This window comes from Podarcis filfolensis (assembly GCF_964270895.1).
Source record: "Podarcis filfolensis genome assembly, chromosome: 14".
Classification (NCBI taxonomy): domain Eukaryota; kingdom Metazoa; phylum Chordata; class Lepidosauria; order Squamata; family Lacertidae; genus Podarcis; species Podarcis filfolensis.
Window position 1 is genome coordinate 52,720,065 of NC_139616.1, and position 11,840 is coordinate 52,731,904.

Genomic DNA, 11,840 nt, shown 5'->3' on the forward strand with positions numbered 1-11,840 from the left:
GCTTGCTGTGGGAGTACGGCAAGAGGCGCGAGCTCTAGAAAGGTGGGAAGGGAGAGCAGAGCGTTGGTATGACAACCGCATTCCGGACGTGCCGGAGCAACCTGTGCCGCCCGCGGAACCAATGGAGATTGGAGGAGTGCGCCCGCGCGGGGTTTCAAACTCCAGCGAAGTTCGCAAGAAGGAGGGAAAAACTAAAAGGAAGTGTTTTCTTTGCCAGCAGCCGGGACATTTTGCCAGAGTCTGCCCTCAGAAAAAGGCGTGGCAAGGAATGGTGGGGGCAGTGGGGAATGAGGAGGAACGAGATAAAGAGCAGGGAAACGGCAATGCTTGGCTGCAGGAAAGTGGGCACAGCAGCCAGGCAAGCAACCAGTAAAAGTGCCCAAACCAGACCCTCCCCGGGCAGCCATAGCCATAGAGGTGGTACTAGAACTCCCCAACGGACACCCAATTAAGGTGAAGGCGCTGCTGGATTCAGGCAGCTCTTGCAACTTCTTTAGCAGGGATTTTGCGCTAGAACACCAGCTCCACGTGGTGCCTCTAGCACACCCCTTGCAAGTAACGACCATTGATGGGAGAGAACTTCTGGGGGGGGGAGTGACCCACCAAACCCTTCCCATGAAAATGAGGGTTTCCAGACACACTGAGACAATTGCTTTTCACGTAGCCACACTAGCAGGACCACCAATCATACTGGGAATGAGTTGGCTGGCACTGCACGATCCAGTAGTAGGATGGCACCAGCGGACAGTCACCTTTGGGTCAGCCCACTGCGTAGAGCACTGCCACGGGGGGGGAACCCCAGAGGATGGCAGTAGCCAGGGTGGCAGGGATGGTGGTAGGAGAAAAGGAGAGAGTACCGCCTCAGTACGCCGACCTGGAAGGAGTCTTCAGTGAGAAGGAGGTGGATAGACTACCCCCTCACAGACCCTTTGACTGTCAGATCAACCTACTCCCAGGGGCTCAGCTGCCGGTGGGTAAGCTGTACACCATGTCGGACAGGGAGATGCAGGAGTTGCGGAAGTTTATTGACAAGAACCTGAAGAGGGGTTTCATACGAGAATCGAGGGCGGTGGGGGGTAGTCCAGTGTTCTTTGTGGACAAGAGAGACTCCAAAGAGCCCAGATTGGTCGTAGATTACTGGGCGTTAAACCTTGTGTCGGAACCAGTGACCTTCCCAATGCCCAGGATTGACGACATTTTGGCCAGAGTAAGGAAAGGGAAGGTCTTTACCAAGTTGGACCTTTGGGGGGCGTACAATTTGATAAGGATGAGGGAGGGGGATGAATGGAAAACCACCATGTTCACCCCTCTGGGGGCCTTTGAGTACTTAGTTATGCCTTTCGGATTACAATCAGGCTCAAGCACCTTTCAAGCTTTCATGCACCACGTGCTGGGGTCCCTACTGTACAAGAATTCCGTGGCTTTCTTGGACGACGTGCTAATCTACTCGGAGAATGAAGAGCAGCATGTAAAGGACGTCAGGGAAGTGCTGAAAAGGCTGCAGGAGCACCAGCTGTGGGTCAAACTGGAGAAATGCCAGTTCCACGCCCGAGAGGTGGAGTTCCTGGGTTACAGGTTGTCGGACAAAGGCTTAGCCATGGACCCAGGCAAGGTGCAGGCAGTGCTAGAATGGAAGACTCCCAAGAATCAGAAGGACGTGCAGAGGTTCCTGGGGTTTGGAAACTTCTACAGGAAGTTCATCAAGAACTTCGCCCACTTAACGGCACCCATAACCGATTGCCTCAGCAGCAAGAAGAAGTTTGAATGGACGGAAGAGCCTCAGCAGTCCTTTGAGAAGCTAAAGAGGGCGTTCACTTCAGAAGAGCAACTCTTACACGTGGATCTGCAGAAACCGATGAGGCTGGAGACAGATGCATCAGACAGAGCGGTGGGAGCCGTATTGCTCCAGCCGGGAAATCGGGGAGAGTGGAAGCCGTGCGCCTTTTTCTCAAGGAAGCTGAACAAGTCAGAACAAAACTACACGGTGTATGACCGGGAACTGCTGGCAATCCATGAGGCTTTTCGCCGCTGGAGACATTTTCTAATAGGTGCACAGCACAAGATCCAGGTGTGCACGGACCATAAGAACCTGGAATATTGGAGGGCTGCGCGAGTTCTGAACCAAAGACAGGTGCGATGGGCACAGGAGTTTTCCAAGTTTTTTTTTTTTGAGATTAGGTACATGCCGGGGAAGGAAAACGTCAGAGCAGATGCTCTCTCTCGCAAACCTGAGTACTTGGAAGGAGAGGAAGTGCTGGAAGTACATCATGTCATACCCGAGGACCGATGGGTGTTTGGGGGAGTGTTGGTAGGGAGACAAGAACTAGCCGGGTTGACGAGGGATGACCAGTACGCCCAAGCTAAAATCAGGGAGATCCGAGATGCTGGAGAAAATCAGGGGGGTTTTGAGGTTAAGGAGGGGGCTTTGTACTATAAGGGAGCGTTGTACATACCCGAAGGGGACTTGAGGAGAAGGATACTCAAACAACTTCATGACAACCCCACGGCGGGACATTTCGGTCAACACAAAACCATGTTGCTTGTCACTAGGCAGTTCTGGTGGCCAAGGGTGAGGGAAGATGTGAGGGAATACGTACGGGGGTGCGAGCGCTGCCAGCGAGCTAAAGGGGAGAGGGCAGCACCCGCGGGGTTACTGGAACCCTTACCCACACCAGAAAGACCATGGGAGGTGGTATCAATTGATTTTATGACAGATTTACCCAAGTCCAGGGGGAAAACAGCGGTCAGTGGTAGCTGACTTGATGACCAAAATGTGCCATTTTATTGCTTGCTCGCATGCAGTGACGGCAGAGGAAACAGCTAGGCTGTTTGTAGGTCATGTCTTCAGGTTGCATGGCGCCCCCTTGAGGGTTTTGTCCGACAGAGGCAGGCAATTTACTTCCAGATTCTGGAGGAAGCTCATGAGCCTGCTGGACGTCGAGGTGAGCTTCTCGACGGCCAGACACCCAGAGACCAACGGACAAGCAGAAAGAGCTAATAGCATACTTCAACAGTACCTACGCTGCTATGTCAACGAAAGGGAGAACGATTGGGTGGACAAACTAGCACTGGCTGAATTTGCGTACAATAACGCGGAACATGTGTCCACGGGAATGAGCCCGTTCATGGCCAATTATGGGTGTCACCCCAGGGCCTTCCCAGGGGAAGGGGAGGGGAGGTGGAGTGTACCGGCAGCGGAGCAGTTTGTGGAAGAAATGGAGGCCTTACACCAACAGCTTAAGATGAACTTGGAACGGGCCAAAGAAGTGTACAAGAGGCAGGCAGACAAGCACCGTAGGGAAGGGGAAACCATACGGGTTGGAGACCGGGTGTGGTTGTCAACTCAAGGGTTACCGTTCAAGGGAGGTTGCAAGAAGTTGCGGCCAAGGCGGCTGGGACCTTTCGAGGTGACACAGCAGGTTAATCCCGTGGCCTTTAGGCTCAAGTTGCCGACCAGTATGAAACTATACCCGGTGTTCCATAGGTCTTTACTCTCACCATATAGGGAGGGACTGGAATTTCCAGGGCGAGAGAGAGAGGTCCCCACACACTCACACGTAGAGGAAAGGGAACTTAGTAGTCAAGCTACGGAAATACTCGATTCAAGATGGCGAAGGGGACAGGTGGAGTATTTGGTGGCTTGGGAGGGGGAACCCGAGGCTGAAAACACGTGGGTTCCTGCGGAAACCATCAGGGATGAGTATCTCCGGGGGGAGTTTCACAGCAGGTTCCCAAGGAAGCCCAAACCAACAGCGAGGTTCTGGGAGGAGCAATTTGGCACCACAGATGAGGAAGAAGATTTTATGGGGTTTCCTGCCTCCGAAGAGGAGGGAGGAGAGATATCCGAGGGAGAGGAATCGGACTGGGAAGATTACCCGGTGCGAAGAGATAGTAGCAGGTGGAGAGCAATGTTTGAATCTTCAGGGGATGGGGATAGCTCCTTCCGGGGATTCCATGCATCACCGCCAAAGGAAAGGGACGGAGGTGAGGGGGGTCCTGGGAGGGAGGTGGATGTCAGGGAACTGACATCGGAGCCCAGAGTGGAGGTAGGGCTCTCCAACGATGCAGGAGAAGGGACCAGCAGGGAGAGGGAGAACACTTCCCTTGGGGAAGGGAATCGGCGTGACACCAGGAAAGAAGGGGAGGAGGGAAGGTCTTCAGAGAGAGGGCTCCAAGACCCTTCCACAGGGTCCAGCGGGGAGAGCCCAGGACCTCCGCTGGCCACGCCCACTCTGCGCAGGAGACTTCCGCGCAGGGAGGCTAGGCGGAGACTTGGCGTCAAACAGCTTTTATGTTGGAAGAAGTTCAGGGAACACCCACTGACGGATTCTGCCAGTGGCAGAGACAGTCACCTTGTAAGGGCTGTCAAATCAGGGAAAGGTTTAGCTACCCCAACAGCTGGGAGCAGTTTGGAATTTACGCACAAGCAACCCCAATTCCCATTACAACCTCAAAACATGCTCATGGGTTTTGTGATGCACCCAGATGCCATTGCGGGAAGCAGGACACTGCAGTAAATGGACAGGACAGTTAAAATATCTCTCCTTAGAATGGCAGTACTAAGAAACAATATACCTGTTAATATCAAGTCACAGTGTGCCATCAAATGTAACTCTATTGTTAAATCTGATGTAATATGAAGGCATTGTTTTATGTTGGGATTTCATTTCTTAATTTTTTTCAGATAATGTCTTGCAAAACCAATAACAACAACACCTCAATGATGCTTTATTTCATTTATTTTTAAGACAACTTCACAGGGCCATTTCTCCTCAAATTACTGCGTCAGTTTCACAGTTCTTTGGTTGAATCACTGCTTCTTCCTAGCCCTACATTGTGGTTACTCACTATGACTTTGGTAATATAGTACAAACTCATGATAAGCCATGGAACATGGGAAGGGGGTTTCCATACTCCGTTCCTTACTGTTCCAGTGGGTGTGGAGGGGGTCGGGGTGGGAGAAGAAGCCTCAGAAGACAGCACCAGATACAACCTTGGTCAAGAACAATCCACAGTTAGGGAAGCTAGACATTTGCCCATTTCATTGCAGAGCTTTTAACCTTTTATTCCCATTGTCTTTCATTTTCTCATTCACTCAAGCTGCATAACTATATAGGGAGCATCTTGTTCAACAACAGCGTTGGCGAGAGTGTAGCTTTTGATGAAAATGGAGAACTGATTGCAGATTTTGATGTTACAAACTGGGTCACTTTCCCCAACGGCTCTTTCGTTAGAGTAAAAGTTGGAAGATTGGCTCCTCGGGATCCTTCAGGCAAAGAGTTAACAATTAATGATGAGCAAATCGAGTGGCATAGAAGTTTTAACCAGGTGAGATGAAGCTGCAGATGCTGGAATGTATGAAATAACCGGTAATCGTTCCATTTTTAGCATCTAGGTTTCTTATTGCCTTCAGGTGTTGAATTATTCGGAGTAGCATTGCATTTTAAAACTACAGTTTCTTTCCTTCTTGGTAAATCAGTGCTGTTTTTCTAGAAAAAGAGGCACTGGAACTCACCCTGAACATCCTCCCTGTTCTCTTTGAAGGGCAATGGGGCCCACCTGGGCAGTGCCAGAACTGAGTTCTGGTGAGTTCTGGCTGATCAAAAGACCAGACTATAACCCAGCCTCAGGCAACATATATCACATTCCCAGAACAAGTCTCAGTAAACAATGCAACAATTCATCTAAGCAGTCCTGACCTCTCCAAAAATTGAGTATTTTCTTTTATGGCCCATAGCAATGCTTAGGAGACCACTCCTGAACTGAGGCTGCTCAAAATACCTGCTATTTCATGAACTGATTATTGAAAACAAAGCAAAAAGCAAAAACAAATTCTGCTTTCTTTCTAAATAAACTTTAATAAAAAAGTTAGAAATTTTGGTCATGAAGAGAAAAATTAAAAATGCTCCTCTGCTCCTAGTGGGGGCAAATTTGCCCCCCACCCACAAACACACCCCATTCTTGTGAGAAGACACCAGCTGGTCTCTCCCCAGAGGTTGTGTGTGTGTGTGTGTGTGTGTGTGTGTGGATCTTGGTGGGCAGCTCTATCCTCTCGATCTTCTCCTGATCATTTCCAGTGCCCATCCTACCTCTCTCTCCAGGGTGGGTTTTTCTTACTGGTCTCCCTTTATGGGGGCAGAGTGGGAATTGCCAAGAGATGCTGCCATTGGCCATTGGGATCCCTCCCTTTTGCCTACTCTACACTGTAAGGGTCTTTGATTGGCTTTTTGTGTATTTACTTTTTTGTTTTGACATTCAGGTAGGGAATTTAAGTGCTTAGTCGATAGGCAACCTGAGGCAATATTTGTCTAGGGCTACTCTAGAGTCACCTTCCGCAGCCTTTGGGGGTCCCTTGGGACTACTCCCTAGTCCTGAATTGTGAATGCTGAATAGTGGGGGCTGTGTGTGTATGTTGGGTTCACAGATGTAAGACTCGCTTAGCAAGAAGGAAGATGATTCTTGTTGTGGCAGAATGTGTCTGTTACATGCCTAGGGCTGGAAGGTGCTTCACTCCTAGATGGTACTTCAAAACACCTGCCTATACTTAAATAACTTGCTTATCGGATTGCCAGCCCTTATATCTAATATAGACATTTCCACCATGGTGGAGTCTCTTGAGTCTTCTTCCAGGTGTGTTGGCAAATGATGTTGATCTCAGTTTTATGTTTTTGGACAGGTGGTGCCCCTTTCTGTGTGCAATGACTACTGCTATCCTGGCTACAGCAGGAAAAAGAAGGAAGGGGAGAAATTTTGTTGCTATGATTGTGCTCCTTGTCCTGAAGGGATGATCTCTCACCAGATGGGTAAGAGAATAATGTAAAGTAACTGGGGAAATGGGCAGGGAAAAAAAATCTAGCCTTGTTGGGCATCTGCTTTTAAAACACTTTGGTGTGCAGAATGAGAAAGCAAAGCTTTTTATGCAGCATGGGGAGTTAGATGTCTTTAGCTGCCAGTTTCTGCAAACTGTTGTTGGTGACACAGCTAAACAGAATGATGGACTGCCTCTGAGATGTTCCTTTTCTACAATGCGGAATTCTTAATTCTCCCAAGCACTCCAATAGACAGGGCTATGAAATCAGAATTGTAACTGCTAATCTGTATGGGTAGGCATTACAAAAATTCCTTAGAGTAATGGACTGAGCAGGAGGGCTGACCAAGCCATCTTCATGGTTCAGGCCAAAGTCACATGAGACAAATGCATATTTTAGTTTCATCCACAACCTTTGGAATCAGAACATGAGGAACCATGGCAGCTATTATGAAATACAGAAGGGAACCCTTCAAATTCTTCATAGATTCATTAGGTAATTCTATTTATATATTTAAACTTTAGCCATTTGGAGGAGCAAACAGGCTCTTTGCTGTTTTCTTTGATTTATTATGATTTTAATTATTTAGTATTTATATCCCTCCTCTTTCCCAGATCAAAACTAAAGGCAGTTTACACAAATGAAAATAAGACAGATAAAATGCAAAGAGCTAAAAACATATTATAAAAAATCATTGCAAATAATTGAACTGCAATTCTATTAAAATACAGATAATAAAAACAAAATAGCACAGCACTATTAAAAGCAATTTGTTAAAAAGAAAAAAAAACACTCTGTCATTTCCCAAAGGCTTGTAAGAATAGAAAAGTATTCACCCCCCAGCAGAGCGATTAGGAGGGAGCCATTCTAACTTCTCTAGGAAGGAACCATCAAAGTCTGGGAGCAACTATTAATATAAATTTTGCAGGACCATCCCCTGCTGGGGAAGAAGTAGCTTTCAAATAGAAACAACAACAAAACTTCCTCCTTTTTGTGATTGTGTTACTGCTTCTATTTCTGCTTATCGGAATTTTATTCTTCCCATATCAGATGGGGAGAATCTTAGGCAATGTCTTGTCAAATCTGGTCTGGAACATTCATGGATGTATTCTGAATACTTTAGTCTCAGTCCTACATGTGACCATTTTCCTGTGTTCAAATTCAGTTAATAAACAAGTCTAAGTCTTAAAATGTTTCAATAGCTCTTTCTTCTTTTCAGACATGGCTGCCTGTGTCAAATGTCCAGAAGAGGAGTACCCAAATAATGACCAAAATCAGTGCATTCCCAAGGTGTCCAGCTACCTCTCCTATAAAGAACCTCTAGGAATCGCTCTGGCCATCTTGGTTGTTTCTTTCTCTTTGATTACAACCTCAGTACTTGGGATTTTCATGACGCACAGGGACACTCCCATAGTCAAAGCCAACAACCGGACCCTCACCTACGTTCTCCTCATTTCCCTCCTGCTTTGCTTCCTCTGCTCCTTCCTCTTCATTGGACAGCCTGGAAAGGCAACCTGCCTTCTCCGACAAACGGCTTTTGGCATGATCTTCTCTCTGTCCCTTTCCTCTGTTTTGGCAAAAACCATCACGGTGGTTCTGGCATTCATGGCCACAAAACCAGGATCCAGAATGAGACAATGGGTGGGGAAAGGACTGGCCAATTCCATTGTCCTTTCTGGTTTATTTATTCAAGCAAACATTTGCATGGTTTGGCTGATTACTTCTCCTCCGTTCCCAGATGAGGACATGAACTCACTCAAAGAGGAAATCATCATGCAATGTAATGAGGGATCAGCCTCCATGTTTTACTGTGTCTTGGGATACATGGGCTTCCTGGGCATTGCCAGTTTCACAGTGGCTTACTTTGCCAGGAAGTTGCCTGACAGTTTCAATGAAGCCAAGTTCATCACTTTCAGCATGTTGGTGTTTTGCAGTGTTTGGTTGTCCTTTATTCCAACGTACCTGAGCACCAAAGGGAAATACATGGTGGCTGTGGAGATCTTCTCCATCTTATGCTCCAGTGCTGGATTGCTGGGTTGCATTTTTTTCCCCAAATGCTACATCATTATCTTAAGACCTGAGCTGAACAACAAGGAACATTTGACAAGGAGAGAAAAGTAAAGAATTTAAGCTTATAAATTATTGCTGCTTCATGTGAAGCTTGTGGTCCACCAAGAGGCCTAGATACTTTTCACATGTACTGCTAATAAGCCAGGTGTTCCCCATCCTATATTTGTGCATCTGGTTCTTCCTGCCTAAATGCAGAACCTGGCATTTGTCAATATTGAAATTCATCTTGTTAGCTTGTGCTGAGTTCTCCAATCTGTTCAGGTTATTTTGAATTCTGATTCTGTCCTCTACGGCATTAGCTACCCCTCCCAGCTTGGTGTCATCTGCAAATTTGATGAGCCTCCCTTCAATTCCTTCATCCAAGTCATTTATAAAGAAGTTGAACAACAACAGGCCCAGGACAAAACCCTGTAGCAACCCACTTACCACTATTTTTCTAGGATGACGAGGAACCATTAATGAGTTGGGTTTGGGTTCAGTCAGTCAACCAGCTACAAATCCACCTAACAGTTACCTCATTCAACCCACATTTTACCAGCTTCCTCTCGAGAATATCATGGGGGACTTCGTCAAGAGCCTTACTGAAATCAAGATGCACTACGTCCACAGCAGTTCCCTGATTCACCAAGTTTCTAATTCCTTCAGTAAAGAAATGAGATTGGTCTGGCATGTCTTATTTTTGAGAAACCCATGCTGGGTCTTAGGAATCACAGCATCCTTTTCTAAATGCTCACAGACTGACTGTTGAATTACCTGTTCCAGGACCTTCCCTGGCATCAATGTCAAGCTCACCGGTCAGTAGTTCGGTCAGTAGTTACCTGGGTCTTCCTTTCCCCCCTTTTTTCATATGTTTTCATATATGAAATAAAGCATTATCCCTTTAACTGTGCAAGTGAAAACTCTTTCCAGTTGTGGTGCTCCCTTGCTGAACTGAGATAGCAATGGGCTTGGCTGATTTCAATATTTAGTTTGATTTAGCTCAAGTGAAAAGAAAAAGGAGAGTCTCTTCCCATCAAAAACTGGCTCTCTGTGCCTGAACCTCTCATCCCTGACACTTGCCTCTCTTCATTCCATTTAATCTACATTAAAATAGTTGGGGTTTCCTCAACAAGGTTCTCAATGGATCCCCCTATGCCCACACATGCAACCACACCCACAGCCTTCGTTCCCGTCAACAGTCTGAGCATTAACCACTGAAACATGTAACATGTAAATACAATACAATAAAATAGTGTGTCATGGGAGGGGGTGGGGAGAAGGGCCTTATGGGCTTGTTTTTGTTCTTGGTTTTATTGTGTATTCTGTGTTTCTTAATTTGCATTTTTATGTTGTGAACTGCCCTGAGAGCTACGAATGAAAGGTGGTGTCAGAGCTACCCTAGGTCCCAGCTCACAAAGGACCAACGCTGCTTCGTTGTTAAGTATAAAAGTCTCTATTGAAGTTCAGTTTCACTTCCAGAGCCGCAGCGCGCAGCCCCACGTCTAAAGTGTCAGACCACTGATGCTCCGTCTGAGTCTCCTCCCCCTTGACACCAATTTAAGATTCTAGCCTTGCTCCACCTTCTCCGCTGCTCCTTCCTCCTCTGGGTCCGCCTGCCCGCCGGGGTTCCGCCCTTTCTAGCCTCTTCTCCCGCTGATTCCCCTGAGCCTTCTCCCTCCCTCCGGTGGGCTTTAGGAGCTGGTTCCCCATCCGGGTCTCCTGCTGTTCCGCGCGCCTGCACATTTGAACTTGGCGCGCGCGCCCAGCCAGCAGCTTTCCTCCTGACCGTTCCACTGCTGCTGTCACTGCTTCCCCCATCGGGGGGGCTAGCTGCAACTGACCTCCCCTCCGTTGGAGGCGTGGTCAGCCCTGACTCCCTCTCTGGAGGAGACACTGCTCCTGACACATGTGACTCCTCCCCCCCACTACGCTCTGGTGGGGAAACTGGTCCCGATCCTCCACTGCTGCTTTGGGGTTCCCCTCTGGCTCCTAGTTTCTGGTGCGTCCCCCCTGGGACCCCCCTTGCCCTGACCATCGGCGCCCCCTTCTGGGAATCTTCTGATTCGCTGGAGAAGCTCATGGAATCTCTCAGGCCACTGTCATACTCCCCTACGCTGCCCTCGGATTCTTCCCCTTCGCTCTCCCAATCCTCTCTCCCTAGTGCTCCTGCTCCTGATTCCCTGACATCCATCCCCCCCTCGAAGCCCCCCCTTCCCCCCTCCCCCTCTTCGGGTGTGGGTTCCGGGTGCTCCAGTCCAGTGGGTGTGAGTGCGGGATACCATTCTTCCCCCCTGGTGTGTAGCCGGTCCACTGGATCCGGCCCAACCGCAACGGGCTCGTCGACGTCGATTTCCTCTGCTTCCATCTCTCTGCTGATGTGCTTGAATCCAGGATCCTCCCCCAACACGTCCATGTCCTCCCCTCCCCCGGGTACCTCTGGTGAGACTGCTTGCAAAGGTCCCCGCAGCAACTCCCTGCGCCACCCCACCTCCGGTTGAGTGTCATACCAATAGGAGCGGTCTGTGGCAAACCCCGAGAGAGACCCCTCCGAGGAGCTAGTATCCGGCGTCGTCTCTTCAGCTGATGAAAAACCCTCGAACGTACTGGCTGACAGAGTGGGTGTGAAGAGCCAGTCGTCGAAATACTCTGCCGGCATAGGTCTGTGTGGGAAGAGTGCATGGAACTCGTCTTTAAGATAGTGCTCCTCCACGGCATAGCACGGTACCCACCTGTTAGCGCTGGCTGGGGTACCTTCCCTGGCGAGGAGGTATTCCACCCCCTCTTCCCCCCACCTCGAGTCCAAAATCTCCGTGACCTCGTTGAGTGGCATCGCCCTCCGTGACCCCTCCCTCTTCGGAGATTCGTTAAGTGGGTCTGGCGTGTTCCCTGTCGCCTGAAACCTGTGGGGTTCCCTGTAGGGTGTGAGCACTGACCTATGAAAGACTGGGTGCATTCTGGAGCCCTCCGGGAGTGTCAACCGGA

At 48.7% G+C, this 11,840-nt stretch overlaps 1 protein-coding gene across 2 annotated transcripts in view; it reads left to right on the forward strand.

Annotated features, from left to right (window-relative positions):
• LOC310749155 (vomeronasal type-2 receptor 26-like) overlaps window positions 1–9,499 on the forward strand; it is a 31,387-nt gene extending 21,888 nt beyond the window's left edge. For both annotated transcript variants that reach the window (XM_083585709.1, XM_083585708.1), the window contains exons 3-5: window positions 5,101–5,328; window positions 6,677–6,803; window positions 8,029–9,499. In XM_083585709.1, coding sequence (XP_083441835.1) covers window positions 5,101–5,328; window positions 6,677–6,803; window positions 8,029–8,930 — 1,257 coding nt within the window. In that variant the 3' untranslated portion in view covers window positions 8,931–9,499. The remainder of the gene's footprint in view (window positions 1–5,100; window positions 5,329–6,676; window positions 6,804–8,028) is intronic.
• Window positions 9,500–11,840: the final 2,341 nt, after the last annotated feature.